At 41.4% G+C, this 21,306-nt stretch overlaps 1 protein-coding gene across 1 annotated transcript; it reads left to right on the top strand.

Moving 5' to 3' along the window:
- Nucleotides 1–563: 563 nt before the first annotated feature.
- Nucleotides 564–17,450, top strand: LOC133366989 (vomeronasal type-2 receptor 26-like). The gene is made up of 6 exons (XM_061590553.1): nt 564–706; nt 2,030–2,321; nt 4,805–5,659; nt 13,976–14,200; nt 15,032–15,158; nt 16,549–17,450. Exons 1-6 carry the CDS (start codon nt 564–566, stop codon nt 17,448–17,450), a joined length of 2,544 nt encoding a protein of 847 aa, XP_061446537.1.
- The last annotated feature ends 3,856 nt before the right edge of the window (nt 17,451–21,306 follow it).

Here is a 21,306-nt window from a genome sequence, read left to right as displayed (position 1 = left end):
CGCATACTGAGCTAATACATGCCCAAACTGCTCAGCGCGGATGAGGAACTGTAAGCATGCAGTGTAGGTCAGACTGCTCTTGTAGTTTTGCATAGAAGAATGGAAGGGACTTTGGAAATTATCTAGTCCAAACACCTGCTCAGTGCTGGCTCTGCAAAGTGGCGTGCAGCTGCAACATTCCTAAAATATAGCCATCCCAGCCTCTGCTTAAATATTTCCAGTAAAAGAGGATACATCACCTCCTATGGCAGTTTGTTGCATTATCCAACAGTTCTAACCATTAGGAAGTTTCTTCTAACATTTGGCTGAAATATGTGGTCTCCTGAAATTTCTATCAGAAACCAGAGTTAGCCCTGGGTAACTGCTGGCTTCTGAGACATTGAAGGGAGTAGTTTATAACAAAGCTGGGTTGTGTAATAGCAATCAGTAAAGGAATGGGGCATTCTGTGTCATGGGAAGAAGGCTATTCCATCTGGATAACAGGATCATTTTTACTGCTACAGCTCATTGACTCAATACTGCTACATCAGGCTGATTGCAAGATGAATCCTACTAAGTGCACCATGAATGATCCCCTCCGGATGCAAATCCAATATTATCAGCCTGGATACTTCATCATTGGTGGGATTACTTCTCAGATCATCTCCCTTTCAGACAGTGTATCTTTCCAGGAACATCCCAACAGAAACCTTGATCTTGATTCATTGTAAGAAAGCCACGTATTATTTTTTTCCTATACTAGACCATTTTAAAAGTGGCTGGTCCAAATAGAGGTTATAAGCAATGATGTCGTCTGGAAAAAAAACCCATCCTTTCTATATTGGAGAAAAATGGGGTTACAGGATGTATTTGAACTTTGGGGTGGGTGGCAATGCATAGGCTGCTTCCTTCTGGAGGCTCTCCTTATTAAGTCTATTCCACCAATTTATCTTACACTACATAACTGAACTTTACATAACTGAATTTTATATTTCATACTAAATACATCCAAACAGCCAGTGTGGTGTACTGGGTTAGTCTTTTAGACCAGAGTGTTCTGCATCCATACCCTTGCTTAGTATTGCATTTGCTTAGAACAAAGAAAGCCAAGTATTCCCTCTAACAGGTTTTGGACTCCAGCTTCTATCAACCTCAGCCATCATGTCCAATAATCATGTATGATGGAAATTATGGTTTAACAGCATCTAAAAACATTACTTTTGCTACCCCTGGCTTAGTATGATGCCACATGATGCAATGGTGTCCACTAGGTGGAAGACTGTTTAAGAGAATTAGAAAAACTAGATGTATTGGTCTATCATTGGCTATTAATTATGGCAACTAAATGGGACCTCCATGTGCTAAGGAACTAAAAATGGAGTGGGAAGGAAGAGAGGGAAGACCATCATATCTATTCCCTGCCTGTGAGTATCCAGAAGTACTTATCTTTTTAATGGTTGCTGTTAGAATTCTGGAAAAGTGTAATTTGGTTTAACTCAGAAAGGCAGTCCATTAGAGGAAGATGGCACACAATTAAGACGGCTGAAAATAAAATGCATATATGAGTTACAGCAGTTATTCAGATCTGCAATGCAAAAGCCACTTTTTTTTTTTTAAGATAAATGATTTAAGTCTGGACTTTTCTTGACAATCTATTAAGGAAGTCGATATTCTTCACAGATTTAAAAGGAGATAGTCTTCAAAAGTCTACTAAAAACATTTCTATATTATGTGCAGGATAATCATTGTTGCCCTGGGCTCCTTTTGATGCTGCCCCAGGCTCTTTTGGAGGAAGGGTGGGGTATAAATTTAATTAATTAATTTACAATAGTTTAAAATGACACGTTCACATTTTCACTCTATTGTTTTTTTTTACACTTTTAACACATCCAAACCAGAGATAAGTTGTGGTATGGCAATCGATTCAATTTGCAAAATACAAATGGTCTTAAAGCAGATGATGCTACAGGAATAATAATCGCTGGGGAGAAGTTCGTGAAGGGCAGAAGAGCCATCTTATTCATAATCTTTCTTTTTTGGTTTTTTTTAGTATAATCCTAAAGAATTATCAGCATGTCCTGTCCTTTGCATTTGCTGTGAAGGAGATCAACGAAAACCCCAAGATTTTGCCCAACTTCACTTTGGGGTTACATATCTATGACAGCCACTTTGATGCAAAGATAATTTATGAACACACCTTGAATCTTCTGTTTAGTCAGAATAGAACTGTTCTCAACTACATCTGCAATTTCTGGAATAATCCAGTAGCCATCATTGGGGGACTTGATTCTGAAGTCTCTTTCCACGTTGCCAGTATCTTGGGTGTTTACAAAATACCACAGGTAAGATGACATAAGATTTCTATTTATAAGAAATAATCCATATTTTCTGGTGATACCTCTCCTTGGTACTTATACCTCTGTTGTGCCTGGGATGTGTGTGTTGGGTATGTCATAATAAAAGTTGCTATGTGTTGCAAGTTCACTGTTTTTATGTATATTATATTACATTACATTTTGCTTTGGAATGTATCATAAAAACTGATTAACAAATAAATAAATAGTCCACCACTCCTGGAAATTTAGTTATGAATTATATGGAGGTGAGTGTTTCATCTTCATACTGGTGCATATGCGTATAATCACAAACGTGGATACAAAATATCAGGGCACTGATTCCCATACTTTATGATACTTAGATAGTAAGTATTGCTGAAACTGAGATGTAGGCATTTCTGAACCAAATCTATTGTGGAATAAGGCACTATATGAAGACTAAAATTCAAAGAAAAAATGATATAGTGCATTTTTATTCACAGGGTGCAATCCAATTCACCCTTCTACCAGGCTAGGGTGAGCTGGATGCTTTGGAGTGCCAGCTGCACTGGGAGGCTGCCATTAGCAGCCCTCAACTGTGGCAGAGATGTGGCTCTGCCAGGAGCCTGCCAACATCACTGGGGGTCCGCCAGGGACAGCCAGCCGAGCAGACAGAGGCCCAGTGGAAGCCAGCAGAAGGCCTGAAAATGGAGCATTCCAGAGGTGTGGCAGGGGAAGAGCCTCAGGGGGGACTTAAGTGAGATCTTCCTTGCATCCAGACCCTGGGTCCCAATCTCCCTTTAAACTCTGCCGGCCTGTTAAAAATGCCAATTGTGGCCTATGGAGACCACTAACTCCTCGGGAGGTCTGTTGGCCAGAGCTGGTGCTCCCATAGTTTCCCAACGGAGCCGCCATTCAGTCTGGCCAGCAGCTCCTGAGCAGGAGAAGGATCCCACCAAAGTTTCTGCCAGCTCCTCCTCCTCCGGTCCCTCTTGCACCAGCTCCCTGGCAATTGGATTGCTCTGCCCATCCCTAGGACAATCCAATACATCACACAAGAGGCAGAGAAGTTAGTAGAAGGGAAATTGGTGGAGTGGTGTTTGATGTGCAGATATTTATTTAAAATTCACAATTGTCCCTATTGTCATTTGTGAAATATTGCACTTTGGTTTACCTGTAAACACAAATTTAAAAGTGGCAAAATAATCATTTCACATCATTCCAAAAGGTAATTTTATAATAGAGAAGTTATCACCTGTTACTGAGAGAGTTTCCTAAAAAGACAAATGTTGCATCTGAACAGAACAAAAACAATGATGCAAATAAAGAAATGATGGTGAGTTTTATGTAGTCGGAACTAGGGATGAGTGAATATGTCAGTTTCAGATTATCTCAGTTTGTATGCAATTTTGCCTCATAAACACATGGTTGCAAAACAATTTTCCCTAATGCAATGCATTTTAACATTATATACATTTTTATGCACACTTTACGTACATGCATTTTTTAAAAAAATAAAGATTACTTTGTTGGAGAACTTTGTAGGAGTGTGAATTTTGGAGTAATGCTGCTTTTTGTTTTGGAACTTACTGCATCTATCATTTCAGAATGTGTGAATTAAGTAAGTTTGCCTTTAAATGTAAACTGAATCCAATTTCTCCCCCATCGCTTGTTGAAACTCGTGCCCCTCCACATTTCCTAGTCATTCTTCCGATAATAGAAATGTTGTACTTCCACTGAATATATGTACGAATTTCACTTTAGATGATATTTCAGAATAAGGACTGGTATGACATACAGGATAGCTTGTTGGAGATTGAACCGAGAGCCAAATTGAAGTCTGATACATAGTTTACTGGATGAGCTTAACATGTCTATGTTTCCTTAATGGGCTTTTGTGAAGATAAATAGGAGAGAATACACCCAACTACTCTCAGATAATTTTGTTTACAAATATGAAATGAAGAATTAATATTAGAATTAAGCAAGTATAGCAACCCATGTGAAAGCCAGTGTGGTGTGGTGGTTAGAGTGTTGGATTACAACCTGGGAGACCAGGGTTCAAATCCCCACACAGCCATAAAGTTCACTGGGTGACCCTGGGCCAGTCACTGACTCTCAGCCTCAGAGGAAGGCAATGGTAAACCCCCTCTGAATACCTCTTACCATGAATACCCTATGAATATAGGGTCACCATAAGTCGGGATCGACTTGAAGGCAGTACATTATTATTAGCAACCCATGTAGAGAGCCAGTGTGGTGTAGTGGTTAGAGTGTTGGACTATGACCTGGGAGACCAGGGTTCAAACCACACACAGCCATGAAGCTCACTGGATGACCTTGGGCCAGTCACTACCTCTTAGCCTCAGAGGAAAGCAATGGTAAACCACCTCTGAATACTGCTTACCATGAAAACCCTATTCATAGGGTGCCCATAAATCGGAATCGACTTGAAGGCAGTTCATTTTTTTTAACAGCCCATGTATTGTTGGGGAAATCTTTCTTTTTAGGTCACCTGTTGCGTATATGCACCAGTGGTGAATGATAGAATTCAGCGCTCCACATTATACTGCATGGTCCCTGATGAAGAGCATCAGTACACAGGAATTGTCAAGTTGCTTCTTCATTTTCAATGGAAGTGGGTTGGGATCATTGTCAAGGGTGATGATAAAGGAGAAACATTTGTGCAGACTTTGGAACTCATGTTTTCCCAGAATGGCATCTGTACAGCTTTCATCAAAAGAATGCCAATGCAGAGTGACATGCACAACATGCTTATTTTGTTTGACACCTTTTTGACTGTAGCGAGTTTCCTAGCCAATGCAAGTGTCAATGTATGTGTCATAAATGCTGAAACTCATATGATGTTGAGTTTTCAAACACTGCTGAATGTGGCCGAATCAAATGGTGCAATGCCTATAAACATGGTGTGGGTTATGACAGTTCACTGGGATTTTTCATTGGAGCCATATTTTACAGCTATGAACATACAAACCTTCCATGGTGCCTTATCCTTTGCGATTCATTCCAGTGATGTACAAGGGTTCACAAATTTCCTTCAGATTCTAAATCCCTACTCTGATGGTGATGGCTTTATCAGGGTCTTCTGGGAACAGGCATTCAAGTGTGTATTTCCAGATGCTAATATGAGTAAAGAGACCAAGGAAATATGTACCGGGAAGGAGAAGCTGGAGAGTCTCCCTGCACCTTTTTTTGAAATGAGCATGATAAGCCAAAGCTACAGCATCTATAGTGCTGTCTATGCTGTGGCATATGCATTACATGCCATGTACTTACTCAAAAGTAAACATGGAGCAATGATAAGAGGAAACCGTCTGAAGCCATTTAAGCCTCAAAACTTTCAGGTAACTTCTGATGGTATGCATCACAAGGCAAACAGTTTTTAAAAAATCCATAAACATAATGCACACCTTTGAAAATGTACAACACATAAACCTGGTAACTGAATAACTAATAGCAGCGGAAGTGATCAGGTCTCTCCTCCTCCAAATGCCCACTGAAAAAGATGTGTCTTAAATGCCTAAAACTATATTTATTTATTTATTAAATTTATTAGTCGCCCATCTGGCTGGTTGTCCAGCCACTCTGGACGACGTACAAGATAAAAAACAATACATTAAAATGTTAAAATTTAAAACCATAACAGTAAAAACCTAACCCACCTCAAAAGCCTGCCTGAAGAGCCAGGTCTTCAAGGCCCGGCGGAAGCTCATCATAGAAGGGGCATGGCGGAGATCATTTGGGAGAGAGTTCCACAGGGTGGGGGCCACTATTGAAAAAGCCCTCTCTCTAGTCCTCACCAGTCTAGCTGTTTTAACCGGTGGGATCGAGAGAAGGTCTTCTGAGGCTGATCTTGTTGAGCGGCATCCCTGACGATGCTGGAGGCGCTCCTTCAGATAGACTGGGCTAAAACCGTGTAGGGTTTTAAAGGTCAAAACCAACACCTTGAATTGGGCTTGGTAAACAACCAGTAGCCAGTGCAACTCCTTCAGCACTGGAGTGATGTGATCTTGCCGGTGGCTGCCTTTAATCAGACGAGCCGCCGCATTCTGTACCAGTTGCAGCTTCCGGACCAGATGGAACCAGATACATACCAATAGGGAGGGAGTTCTGCATGTGAGGAGCCACCATTGGAAAAGCCCTTTCCTGCCCTCCCCATCTATTGCATACTGAGGAGGGACTGCCAGGTGAGGTCATGGTACTGAGAAGGGAACATAGGAAGATAGGAACTTGCTTGCCTTATATCAGACCGTGGGTCCACCTAGCTCAGTGCAGTCTACAAGGACTGGCAACACATCTTCATGGTTTGAGACAGGGGTCTCTCTCAGATCTACACGGAGAACAAAGAGAGGAGAGACAAGCTCTGGTGCTAGTTATAGATTTATTATTTTGAGCAACATTATGAATGATGTTTGATATTGTGTACTGGTCTATGACCGCAAGAATAAAATTCTGAAAATTCTTAGCAACATAATAAATCTAGAACTAGCACCAGAGCTTGTCTCTCCTCTTTTTGATCTTCGTTTGGTGCTTTTTCTCTTTTGTGTTCCTGCTACATGGAGATGCCAGAGACTGTTCTACCACTGATCTATGCCCTTTCAAAGGTGCAATACGAGTTACACTGGAGTTTGAACCCAGGACCTTCTGTGTGTAAAGCAGATATGATAACCATTACACTATGGAATCCATGGGTGAGATCATGATACAAGAATACCCTGCTATACGGACCTTCACTTTATGGACACTCGTGAGTACAGACATATTTACAGTAGCACCATTCCCCTGTTTATGTATGCTCACTTCGCAAGAACAGACCCTTAGTATTCCTGTACTAAGGTTTATGCCAATAGCACTAAATCCACAAGAGATCATTGTGTCCCTCTCCCTTTACACATTCCCAACTCCTGACTATCAGCTACCTTCATTGTCAGATATGTTACAGATGGCACAAAAGGTGAATTGCTCTCTAATAGATGCAAGTTATTTGTGAAGTGGTTTTGCTTCACAGTTTCTTAAATGTGCTCCTCTAATAGACCCATATGTATCTTTCAAGGCCAGAATGGCAAGTGAAGTTTAATATAAATTGATGCTAAGTGATGGGGAATATAAATGAATGGGTTCTAGATGCACGTTGTAACAGATAATTAGGAATGCAACAGGATAAATAGTAGAAATGAAGGGGCAGGGGGCATGGCTCAGTGGAAGAGCACATGCTTTGCATGGCAAAGTTTCAATCCAATGGCATACCCAGGTGGATCTAGCAGAGCCCTCTAACTGATGTCCTGGAGAGCTGCCATCAGTCATTGTACTGGGCTAGATAGAACAATGGTCTAATAAAGTGTAAAACAGTTTAGTATTCTCCTAATTCTTATAATCCAGAGAAAGGGAGAGATGCTATATTTTGAGTCAACCTGTAATGTACTAGTTCAGTTTATTGCATTTTGGCCATAAGCCATTGCAAAGCATACAAAAACATACAAACATGCATAAAGTAGTTAAAATACGTAAAATAGCTCAGTATAATAAAAATTTCCCCTGACTTATCTCTTAAGGGCCTTGAGATATGTAGCTCTCAATTTCCTCGCAGCCAAAACGAAGTTGGCTGCTGCCTGCGTGGTAGATCTATCTAAATCCACCAGGAGAAGAAGCATTTGCTCCTCTGGAAACAAGTCCCTGTAGGAGTTTGTGATTGGGGCTAAAAATTTCCTCCTTGGGTCATCATATAAAGGGCAAGTTAACAAATAATGGGTTACATCTTCGACCACCCCGCAACCTCAAATGCACAGTCTCTGGGAATAAGGTGTCTGGGAATATCTCCCCTCCAAGAAAGCAGATGGCATTGTTTGAAAACGGAGTTCTGTAAAGGCTTTCCGGAGGGGAGCACGTGTAAGTGTTTCGAAATATTGAGAAGTGGCGTGGTTGGGTTTAAGTTTCGAGAACCATGGGGAAAAGGGAGAGGCAACTGTTTTGGTTTGCATCAAAGTCAAAGACTCTATTTCAGAGCGCATTGGGAGGGAGGGATAGTAGATTCTTCCAGTTAAGCTCATATGAAGACAGTAGGGCTTGGCACCATTGCGCTCGGCTCTCTAATCAAATCTGTTCCTGCCAACATAGTCGGACCAAAGAGCATTCCTCCATTTGGAGGATTCTCTTCCAGAATCTCATTTGTGCCAGGTTTGCTTCTCAAATGTATATATCAAATGTACAACAAATTTATAACAAAAATAATTAAATGCTTGGCACACTAACATTACAGGAGGGGGGTTCTGGTTCCGGTCACGAGCATGGCAAGTAACATTTATACTCCCTCTCTCCTCCCTTGACCAAACGCCTTTGATTAACTACCTTAGGTTTTAGTGATTTGCACTTTATCGACCTCTAAAATCACTAAAACCTCCCCAGTGATAAGGACAGACTACATGGGAAAACAATCTAAACGCTTCCAGCGCTTACTTTCTACACTGCTGAGCCGCCCAGCACGTTTGCACATTTTGATTTATGCTCAGGGGGAGCAACAAAAGTTTACCATCTCTCCTCTGATAAAGACTTGCTGCAGCCACAGATTTAAATCCTGTATCAATTAAAGCCTTTACTGACTCCAGACACGACCTCCAGAACACCCATTTCATCGACCGTACACCCTAGTAAAATGGTGCTCACAAGGAGGAGGTATAAGGACCTAGGGCTAGACCCTGGAATCCAAGTAACGCAGGAAACACTTACCTCATCCTCTCAAGCTAAAATTACTCAATTTTTCCTAACTAAACAATGCAGTACTCAGTCTGGAGAGCCACCCCAGGACCTATTCGTGATGTCAGAACCCGTATGGGATTGGTTTTTGGACTACAAGAGTCCTTACTGGGGCCAAATGGAGAGCCCCTCCCTGACTAATCTAGCGGAGGAAATAGAGATGGCCGAGCACCATACTGCCACCCCAGCTGGAGAACTCCCCTATAGTGACGTGGCAGAAATACCAAATGACACTATCGGACAGGGAAATGCTGGAGTAGTCAAGGCTCAGGGGAGGGAATACTACCACTCCCCCACAAGTAAGGATTGCCTCCCTGGCAGGCTGGACCTTTTTGTTGCTGGAAGAAGTTGACCGTATCAAATCCTACCTGGAGGAAACAAACAGCCTATTAACCACCCCGGTAACTGCAAGTATATAAATTTAATAAATAAAAAATAAAAATAAAGTGGATTAAAAACTGGAGTAAATAGAGGGGCGCCCCCTAAGCAGCCGACTGCTCCTACCAACTCTGGATATAGGAGGGAAATGCCTGTCTGCTGCTCTACCACCACAGGAGCGCCCAAAAAGATCAGCCCCTTGGAATCACGGGGCAAAAAAGCCCAGGGGAACAAAACTAAGAAGTCCAAAAACCGCAAAAACCCTAAAAGCCCTGTATGATGACCTGTGTCGGGAGAGGGATGGGGGGAGTGTAACTCTGTTGATTCTCCTTGATCTCTCAGCTGCTTTTGATACCATCGACCATGGTATCCTTCTGGAACGACTTATCGAGTTGGGAGTGGGAGGTACTGCTTGGCAGTGGCTCCGCTCCTACTTGGTAGGTCGGCTCCAGAAGGTAGTGCTTGGGGAACATTGCTCAACACCCTGGGTTCTCCAGTATGGGGTCCCGCAGGGGTCAGTCCTGTCCCCCATGCTCTTTAATATCTATATGAAGCCGCTGGGGGCGGTCATCAGGAGTTTTGGAGTGCGTAGTAATCAGTATGCTGATGACACACAGCTCTACTTCTCCTTTTCATCTTCTTCAGGTGAGGCTGTCAATGTACTGAACCGTTGCCTGGCCGCAATAATGGACTGGATGAGAGCTAATAAATTGAAGCTCAATCCAGACAAGACTGAGACGCTGTTAGTGAGCGGTTTCTCTGATCAGATGGTGGATATTCAACCTGTTCTGGATGGGGTTACACTCCCCCTGAAGGAGCAGGTTCATAGTCTGGGAGTTCTTCTAGATCCTTCATTGTCACTTGAGGCCCAGGTAGCCTCAGTGGCATGAAGTGTGTTCTCATTCAATTATTTTTTATTCAAATTTTCAAAATCAAGACAATACAAAAAGAAAAACACAAATTAAAACTAATACAACAAAAAGGAAAAAAAAGAAAAAAAACTATTGACTTCCGATTTGTCGTAGTTCAGCTATAGGTCTATAATATATAACAAACCTGTCTCTTGATAAATTATAAAATCACCTTCCTCCAGCAGTTATCTTAGCTGGTATCAAATCTCATTAACATCATATCATTTTATTCTTCTACAAAAAGTCAAAGAGAAGTTTCCAATCCTTGAGATATATGTCCATCAATTTTTTTCTAGATAGACATGTCAATTAATCCAACTCTTCAAGTCTATTAAATCCAGTAATTTCAAATCGCTCTTCTTCCTTTATCTGTGTTGATTCCATCTTCCATCTTCCATCTTTACGCAACCAATAATCTTGCTGTCATAGTCATATAATAAGAGTCTGATAGGGATTTCCTTCATCACAAATATTTTCTTGCCATCATTTCCGAACGTATCACTGAAGTATTGTTGCAGAACCGCATCCCTGTTCCTCTTTTTTACAGAATGCACTAGCACATCTCTTGAAGGGTTTTTCATTGTCACAAAACAGGAATTCTGTAAACTTTCTCCATTTCAAGTTCCATCAAATCCTTCCAGTCCATGAATTTTTTTGAACCGATGATATTTTTATCTCCAATCTCTTCACCAATTCCTTCAGGGACAGCGCTGAATTCCAAACAGTAATATTTGTCTCGAGGATCCATCACAGCCAGGAAATCCAAATCTTTTTCCAAGACCATATTTAATCCAATCTCCAGGGCTTGAACCTTCCCTTTAATTTTTTTTTCATCCTTTTTTAATTTTCCAAATTTATCTTTGTTCTCCTTTCTCATAGAATCCTGAATTTCTTTCAGCTCCTGTCTCATTTCACCAAATTCACTTATCATCACTTGTCTGTTATGTCTGAGTTCTTGTTTTGTTAGCTTAATCTCATTCATTATTTTCTGAAACATATCTAAAGAGAAAGTCCCTTCTTGTACATCCATGATCTCAACCACCTTCTTGATTGTCATTCTTAAAACCAAAAAAAACACAATCCCTTCAATTTCCAATGTCCCAAGCAAAGAACAGTTTATTTCTTTATCCAGTTACAAAGGAGTTAATCTTTCAAGCCAGCTGACGTCACCCTCTAGACAAGACGAACTGCCTTATCTCTTGTATGTCCAAAAGTGCCAAAACAACTTTAATTCACAGCATCCAAATAATTAGTAGCAGGAAGAATGAGCAGATTCGTAAAAAAAAAAAAAAAAGTAAACCGGAAAAAATAGTCCCAGACATATATTACTCAAAAGTCTTATAAATCAAAAAAAATTTTCTCTTTAAATTAGAAACCTCTCAGCCGTTTGTAATCTTTATAATGCTGAATTCCATGCCAGCTTTTTGCAATAAAAATAAAGATAAACTATTTATATTTTCTTCCCCTTAGCTCCGTGAATAAAAGAGAAAGCTATGACTCACCCAGGGTTTCTTAATTGCTGGTTCTTTGACAAATCTCTTTAGCTGTATTGATAACAAAATAATGAGAAAAGACAGGAGAATGCTTGCCTGTTAATCCGTTTTTCTTTGAAGAAAAAAAAAACGGCTCACTTAATCAGTTGAGCTGGTTGGAAATCCTAGCTCCGTCCGAGCTGCTGGAAGACCTTCTTTCACAGAATTCCAGCTTCCAACAAACACAACAAAGCTCTGTGGAAAATCTCTATGTTTCTTCCTTATCCGGAAGAAATTTTCCCCAGTCAAAAAGCCCTTCTGACTGTTTTTAAAACTGAAAAAGTTTCCACCAAGACGGGAGCCCGTCCCAGAGGCAGCACAGGCGGACCGATCCTCCTGGGAAGTCGGCACGAAGTGTGTTCTATCAACTTCGGTTGGTAGCTCAGCTACGTCCCTATCTGGACAGCGATGACCTTGCTTCAGTTATCCATGCTCTGGTAACCTCAAGATTGGACTAATGCAATGCGCTTTACGTGGGGCTACCTTTGAAGACGGTTCGGAAACTGCAGCTCGTGCAAAACGTTGCGGCCCGATTGTTGACTAGGACCAAACGATCCGAACATATAACACCTGTTCTGGCCCGTTTGCACTGGCAGCCTATATGTTTCCGGGCCAGATTCAAAGTGTTGGTTTTGACCTATAAAGCCTTACACGGCGCGGGCCCGCAATACCTGATGGAACGCCTCTCCCGATATGAAACTACCCATACACTGCGTGCAACATCAAAGGCCCTCCTCCGGGTACTGACTCATAAAGAGGCCCAGAGGATGACGACAAGATCTAGGGCCTTCTCAGTGGTGGCCCCCGAACTATGGAATAGTTTCTCTGATGAGGTGCGCCTGGTGCCAACTTTGCTCTCTTTCCAGCGCCAGGTTAAAATGTACCTCTTTTCCCAGGCATTTTAATATTCTTAGTATATTTATTACATCTTAGTATACTAGAACAATTATGTAATATGTTTTTAGTCTTTGGAATTTTGTTGTGTGTGTGGTATTGATATGTGATTTTATTATATTGTATTTTAAATTTATGCTGTTCACCGCCCAGAGAGCCATTGGCTGTGGGCGGTATAGAAATTGAACAAAATAATAATAATAATAATAAATTCCCCTGCTATAAAAAAAATGGACTACAGACCACTCTTTAAACTCCTATCCATGATGACCCAGCAAATTCCCTTACCCCTCCCCCAGTGGGGCATTTATTATTATTTTTAATTGTGTTCTAAATTATTATCATTTCTCCTATTGTCATTACTTTACCACTATCTGCTAATTGTTTGGTACAAGGATAGCAGCATGGTGCTCTGTAGATGTTGTATTCCAGCACCCATCATGCTTAGCCAACAAGGTCAGTGTTCAGGAATGGTGGGAGCTGTAGTCAAATAACATCTGCAGGACGACTCTAGTGTGACCCTTAAGCTATAAGTCAATGCTGTCCAATTTTGAAAATGTCTCATTGATATTGTTATTTTGCCCCCACACCCATAAAGATGACTCATGACACAAAGCTGGAGAAATGTTATATTTATTGGAATATAACAAAAATTGGGAGAACCTGCAGAGCCAATAATCCAAATTAGCCAAATTCATGCCACAAGACAAGCAACCATGCCTTCAAATGCCAATGGAATCAAATCCAACAGTATGGAGTAGGCAAAATGAAAGGACCAAAAACAGCAAAGTCCCCACCTCAAATATACCTACTCAACCCCTAAATGGAAATTAGCAAGGCCCATACTGCATAAAGGATGGGAGGGTGGATGGGGCACAGAACAAAATGTGAAGAGGGAGAGTTAGGGTGGAGCAGGCTTATAAACCCCATCCCCCCATATCAGATTGGCCACTCATGCCCACATGTTCCTCCCTACTCCCTTTGAAAGGAACCACTCGAGTCCTCTTTACAAGGAAGAGATGGAGGCAAAAGCACCGCTACAGAAAGTGGGGTCATTGCATGAAAATAAAACAAGTCTATCTAAATGTGAAAGATAAGTAAACATGTTATATTAACTTTTTCTTTAAAAATGTGTGTGTGTGTGTATGCATGCGTGCACATGCAATCTGTCTAAACATTTTTTTTCTCATTCTAGCTTCATCCTTTTCTGAAGAGCATCTCATTTAACCAAAGTGCTGGCAACAAGCTTCTTAATGAAAAGGGTCAACTGATAACTGCATTTGACATTATCAATTGGGTCACATTCCCAAACAAATCATTCTTAAGAGTTAAAGTTGGGGAAATGGATGCCCAAGTACCACCAGGTCAACAGTTCTCCATTAATGAGACAATCATTACATGGCCGAGAAAATTTAACCAGGTAGGGCCTCACTGGAGTGTTTATGACACAAAGCTCAATGCAGGTATGAGGAATCTCTGGTTTGTGGGCCAACCTTGGCCTACCAGGCATCTCCATTTGGCTGAGCTCAGTTTTGATGACACTGACTGGCAGTGACTCGAAAGGGTTTCAGATAGGAGTCCTTCATAGCCTTAGCTGGTGATGCTGGGGATTGAACCTGGGACTTTCTGCAGGCAAAGCAGTTGTTCTACTCATCATCATCATCATGGTTTATTTTTATGTCACTTTTCCATAGCAAGGCATGCTCAAGGCAGCTTATAGCATTAATAAAGTTACATAATTCACTGAGTTACAAAACAAAATTCAAATAGTCAAACCATAAAGAAAACATCTCATTAAGAAATGTACAATAAATAGAAACAATTCTCTTATAATTCATAATAAGGCCCAGCAACAGAATAAATGTAAATGTACTGCCGTCAAGTCGATTCCGACTTATGGCGACCCTGTGAATAGGGTTTTCATGAGGCTGAGAGGCAGTGACTGGCCCAAGGTCACCCAGAGAGCTTCATGGCTATGTGGGGATTCGATCCCTGCAAAAATAGCTGACCTCCAGAATTAAATTTGACCCAAACAAAAGCCCCTAAACAACTCCCCACAATCATGATAGTCTCTGGCACCTTCAGGTAGTAGAAGCTTTCACAGCTGACTCACAGTGAAGATGGTTTCAACTGAGCTATGTCCACTCCCATTGTAGAATGACTATAGACCTTTTACTTCAGGATAACATCCTACTGAATACAATGCAGAGAAACTGAGAAACGTAATGTGTGTTCTCCTTTTTATGGATAGGTTGTGCCCCTTGCCTTGTGTAATGACCACTGCTACCCAGGTTACAGCAAACGAAAGAAGGAGGGGCAGCCATTTTGTTGTTTTGACTGTGTTCCGTGTCCAGAAGGGAAGATTTCAAGCCAACATGGTAGGAGACATCACACCATAGATCATATAGTTGATATGCATGCATATGAGTCAGATATTACATTTTACCTGACTGAGTTTATTTCACAGAGAGAGTGAGAGTTTGAGTGAGTAGGAATCTCTCCCAATATAAAGGACGACCTTTATTAAAGAAGGGAGAGTTTTAAATGTAGGAGTGTGCATCAATTCTGTGTGGGGACCCCCCCCAAAAAAATGTTAAAGCGAGATGATATGGGGACCTTCCCCCCTTTCTGAATTGAAATACAACATCAGTACCCCCACAAGGTTGATTTGGGACCACACTGAGCTTGGGATCACTCTATCATTCTTTTTTCCTGAATTTTCTATACCTTATAGCTCTATGTTTCCTTATATCCTTCACATTTGTCTAGGACCATGTGTTTTGCAGGCACTGACCAATTGTTGCCTGCAGAGCACGGAATAGCTCTAGATTTTTGTCATTGTTAAAGTATAGCTATATATCATTTTATTTATTTATTTATTAAAAATCCTACATTGCTGCATTTTAATAATAAAAAAACAGAGAATTTCAAGACTTCTGAGACAGAAAGACAACCTCACATTGTTAGGTCTTTTGGAGCCTTGTAACACCTATTGAAGGACACAACCAAGCACCATAAAGGCTGGTGTGAAGCTGCAATTTTTTAAAAAAAATGGCAACCAATAATACAGATCATTCAGCCATCTTATGATTATTTTAAGAAAGAGCAAGAGGTAAGGCCCCATTCTGGCCCTTGAAAATATGAAACTAATGTGCATTTGGGAGTTTTAGTTGACCTATCAAAAGTATTTTCGTAAAATTGATTAGGGAGGGATTCCTCTTACCTTCCCCACAAACAGCCTGGATCTTTTTTTCTTTGCAATTTTACTGGCTTAATCCACTCTGGAGGGGTTTCTGTGCCTCCCACTTTCAACCACTATTGTCAAAATGAGGGGGAAAAGTTATACCCGTTTTTAAATTCCCCATTACAGTGAGTTTTGTTTTACACAGAGCAAAAGCAGAACTAAAGCAGAAAAAAAAAACCAGAACAATTCAGAAGCATGTATGGATTTTTTAAAATGCATAGGTCCAAAATGCATCTTGGGCCCAGGGAATATATATGTGATATCCCTTCTCCCTCCACATCTGTGGAGAGTAAATCCTCATACCAGTTCCCCTAATATGGACACCCATACTGATAAACAAATTCAGCTTTGGGATATGACAACTTCCATTTGTCAACCTCTTAGTCATCATGAACCATATAAGTAGCAGAAGTAGCATATGATGTACTACAATGATCCAGACTTTTGGATCACTCCTATCAAAAAAATGTCTGCATAGCTGAAAGACTGAAATACTATCTCCCTTCCCACCCCTTTTTTAAAAGGTATGGATGACTGCTTCAAATGCCCAGATGATCAGTATCCTAACAAGGAGAGAAATCAATGCCTTCCCAAGCATATCACCTTCCTGTCTTATGATGAATCTTTGGGTATCAGCTTGGCTCTTTTGGCTCTGGCTCCTTCTGCAACCACAGCTTTGGTGCTTGGAATCTTCATTAAACACCGGAATACTCCTATTGTCAAAGCCAATAACCGGAACCTCACCTACACTCTACTCATCTCCCTCCTGCTCTGTTTCCTCTGCTCCTTACTATTCATTGGTCACCCCCAGTTACTGACCTGCCATTTGCGACAAACTGCTTTTGGCGTCATATTCTCAGTGGTGGTTTCTTCTGTATTGGCAAAAACCTTTACTGTGGTTCTGGCTTTCATGGCCACAAAGCCAGGGTCAAAGATGAGGAAATGGGTAGGGAAAACATTTTCAACCTCTGTTATTCTCTCCTGCTCATCTATCCAAGCCGGTATTTGCCTAGTATGGCTTTGTACTGATCCTCCGTTCCCAGATTTGGACATGCACTCTTTGGCTGAAGAAATTATAGTAGAATGCAATGAAGGTTCATCCAATATGTTCTGCTATCTTTTGGGTTACATGGGATTTCTGGCTTTCATCTGCTTTATTGTGGCCTTCTTTGCTCGGAAGCTGCCAGACACTTTTAATGAAGCCAAATTCATCACTTTCAGCATGTTGGTGTTTTGCAGTGTGTGGCTGTCTTTTGTTCCAGCTTATCTGAGCACCAAAGGGAAGTACATGGTGGCTGTGGAGATCTTCTCCATCTTGGCCTCCAGTGCTGGAATACTGGGTTTTATCTTCTGTCCCAAATGTTATATAATTATCTTGAGGCCTGAACTGAACAGTAAAAAGCACCTAAAATTGAAAACTAATTAAAAATCTGAACAACTGCAACATTGTCACTCAGGAGAAGCCAAATTTGCTTCCAATTGAATTCATTTGGGATGGAGGGCAAGTATTTTAAATTTGACCTTTTGAACCAACGATCCCTTTTTTTGATAAAATATTCTCTTCTGAATAATCCACTTTTGACTCCTGAGCTGCCTTAAACACGAAATTACCTTTCTGGTCCCAAAGGATGTGCACTGCTTTTATTTTAAAAAAAAAAAAGTGTGTCCAGGCTCTGAGTTATGCATGGCCATGAATGAATGGTTGAAATTACTCCCCCAGCAATTGGAATTCTTAGTGGGTCATGCTGCATAGTGTTTCATTGTTAAGTGTTTCTGATCAGAATTCCAGCAGCCATGCCCTTTTCCAGAATGCTCCATTCCGCCATCAGCTTGCTTTCAGATCTTTTCCTCAGTAGCCAGCATGTCATGCCCATTGAGCATGCTTGGTTTGTGCACCAAAATAGCATTGGTCACCCAGACTGGAGACTTTTATCAGGAGAGAAATGGGAAAGTGTGGCCCTGTTCTCCTTAACACCTCAGCAACTTCTCCATTGGCCATGGTATCTTTCTGGACTAACTCGGGGGGGGGGGGAGTTGTGTTATGGTGCACTGTGTTTTGGTGGTTCTCCTTCTACCTGCAAGGTTACTACCAGAAAGTAGGGGACTGCTGATCAGTTCCATGGCTTTTTATCTGTGAGGTCTCACAATGTTCAATTCTGTCTCCTTGCTATTCAACATCTATATGAAACCTTGGGGAGCTGTTATCTGTGGATTTGGAGCACATTGTCATCAGTATGAAAGTGGGAGTAACATGATTTCAGTAGGTGTTAGTCTGGGTCTAATCATCCCAAGAAGGGATGCAGATCTATGGCATCCTGTGGCATCACTGGACATAAGGAAGTAACAGCAATACAATTCTTACTGAATTAACAAAATCATTAACTATTTCTCAACAACCTGAAGGCATATAATTAATCTGAAGAATGAAATGGGTTGGATGGAGGCTAGCGGGAGGGGGGATTTGGGGGATTCTTGGTTGCTATCAGGGAAGGTGGGAGTTTCAAAATTAGCTGAATGGGGATGTGAGGGCTCAGGGTAGAGTAGATCTTGACTAGAAAGTTCCAGTCTTGACATAAGGTCCATAGTGGACTGGGCTTCATGAAATGTACAACTCTTATGATGCTCAGCCACCTTAGAAGTACTACTAATGTTCTGTGGCAACCAAGCCTCCGCCACACTTAATGCCTTGCCCTGTTTGCATATGTCCTCTTCAGACCTCTAGCCCCACAATTCTTGGTGAGCTTGGGGGGCCATACTTCCTAAATGGCTCTGAGAAAATAGCATCAGATGAATCAGATCCTGGGAAGTAAAAATATATAGCAATGCCACTATTCCCCTGCATTCCAATATGTATAGGAAATGTGGTAGTAATGGGTGACTTCAACTACCCGGATATAGACTGGCCGTATATGTGTTCCAGTCATGACAAAGAAGCAAAATTTCTAGATATTCTAAATGACTATTCCCTAGACCAGTTGGTCATGCCAAAGGGATGGCAATCCTGGACTTAATCCTCAGTGGGGACCGGGACCTGGTGTGAGATGTAAGTGTTGTTGAACCGATTGGGAGCAGTGACCACAGTGCTATTAAATTAAACATACATGCAAATGGCCAATTGCCAAGAAAATCCAACACGGTCACATTTGACTTCAAAAGAGGAAACTTCACAAAAATGAGGGGATTGGTAAAAAGAAAGCTGAAAAACAAAGGCCAGAGTGTCAGATCACTCGAAAATGCTTGGAAGTTGTTTAAAAACACTATATTAGAAGCTCAACTGGAGTGCATACCACAGATCAGAAAAGGTACCACCAGGGCCAAGAGGATGCCAGCATGGTTAACAAGCAAAGTCAAGGAAGCTCTCAGAGGCAAAAAGTCTTCCTTCAGAAAATGGAAGTCTTGTCCAAATGAAGAAAATAAAAAGGAACACAAACTCTGGCAAAAGAAATGCAAGAAGACAATAAGGGATGCTAAAAAAGAATTTGAGGAGCACATTGGTAAGAACATAAAAACCAACAACAAAAAATTCTATAAATACATTCAAAGCAGGAGACCATCTAGGGAGGCGATTGGACCCTTGGATGATAAGGGAGTCAAAGGTGTACTAAAGAATGATAAGGAGATTGCAGAGAAGCTAAATGACTTTTTTGCATCTTTCTTCACAGTGGAAGATATAGGGCAGATCCCTGAACCTGAACTAACATTTGCAGGAAGGGATTCTGAGGAACTGAGACAAACAGTGGTAATGAGAGAGGAAGTTCTAGGCTTAATAGACAATATAAGAACTGACAAATCACCAGGCCCGGATGGCATCCACCCGAGAGTTCTCAAAGAACTCAAATGTGAAATTGCTGATCTGCTAACTAAAATATGTAACTTGTCCCTCGGGTCCTCCTCCATACCTGAGGACTGGAAAGTGGCAAATGTAGCGCCAATCTTCAAAAAGGGATCCAGAGGGGGTCCCGGAAATTACAGGCCAGTTAGTTTAACTTCTGTCCCTGGAAAACTGGTAGAAAGTATTATTAAAGCTAGATTGCCTAAGCACATAGAAGAACAAGCCTTGCTGAAGCAGAGCCAGCATGGCTTCTGCAAGGAAAAGTCCTGTCTCAGTAACCCATTAGAATTCTTTGAGAGTGTCAACAAGCATATAGATAGAGGTGATCCAGTGGATATAGTGTACTTAGACTTTCAAAAAGCGTTTGACAAGGTACCTCACCAAAGACTTCTGAGGAAGCTTAGCAGTCATGGAATAAGAGGAGAGGTCCTCTTGTGGATAAGGAATTGGTTAAGAAGCAGAAAGCAGAGAGTAGGAATAAATGGGCAGTTCTCCCAATGGAGGGCTGTAGAAAGTGGAGTCCCTCAAGGATCGGTATTGGGATCTGTACTTTTCAACTTGTTCATTAATGACCTAGAATTAGGAGTGAACAGTGAAGTGGCCAAGTTTGCTGACGATACTAAATTGTTCAAGGTAGTTAAAACAAAAAAGGATTGCGAAGAGCTCCAAAAAGACCTCTTCAAACTGAATGAATGGGCGGGAACATGGCAAATGTAATTCAATATAAACAAGTGTAAAATTATGCATATTGGAGCAAAAAATCTTAATTTCACATATATGCTCATGGAGTCTGAACTGGCAGTGACCGACCAGGAGAGACACCTCGGGGTTATAGTGGACAGCATGATGAAAATGTCAACGTGACTGGTGGTGCTGCCTAGCAGGGGGATCTATTGAGATCTGTGCTAGAGCGGAGAGAGAAACCATAAAAAAGGACAGTCCGGACTGGTGGAGTCCCTGATGGTGCCTAGTGAAAGGCAGTAGCCCCGAGCAGGTAGGAACCTGACAGGGAGAGCCAGGGAAGGGCGTCACAGGCAACCAGAATGATCAAGGGGATGGAGCGACTCCCTTATGAGGAAAGGTTGCAGCATTTGGGGCTTTTTAGTTTAGAGAAAAGGCAGGTCAGAGGAGACATGATAGAAGTGTATAAAATTATGCATGGCATTGAGAAAGTGGATAGAGAAAAGTTTTTCTCCCTCTCTCATAATACTAGAACTCGTGGACATTCAAAGAAGCTGAATGTTGGAAGATTCAGGACAGACAAAAGGAAGTACTTCTTTACTCAGTGCATAGTTAAACTATGGAATTTGCTCCCACAAGACGCAGTAATGGCCACCAGCTTGGATGCCTTTCAAAGAAGATTAGACAAATTCATGGAGGACAGGGCTATAAATGGCTACTAGCCATAATGGCTGTGCTGTGCCACCCTAGTCAGAGGCAGCATGCTTCT

This window comes from Rhineura floridana, chromosome 11 (genome assembly GCF_030035675.1).
Source record: "Rhineura floridana isolate rRhiFlo1 chromosome 11, rRhiFlo1.hap2, whole genome shotgun sequence".
NCBI lineage: Eukaryota > Metazoa > Chordata > Lepidosauria > Squamata > Rhineuridae > Rhineura > Rhineura floridana.
The sequence above is the reverse complement of the archived record's forward strand: the minus strand, read 5'-3'. Positions and strand labels throughout refer to the sequence as shown.

What these genes read in the sequence shown, in the direction of transcription:
- LOC133366989 (XM_061590553.1), top strand. Translation starts at nt 564, where the DNA reads ATGAATGATCCCCTCCGGATGCAAATCCAATATTATCAGCCTGGATAC. An exon ending in GTGTTTACAAAATACCACAG is followed by an intron (nt 2,322 to 4,804) that starts GTAAGATGACAT and finishes CTTTCTTTTTAG; the next exon opens with GTCACCTGTTGCGTATATGC. An exon ending in GGCCGAGAAAATTTAACCAG is followed by an intron (nt 14,201 to 15,031) that starts GTAGGGCCTCAC and finishes TTTTATGGATAG; the next exon opens with GTTGTGCCCCTTGCCTTGTG.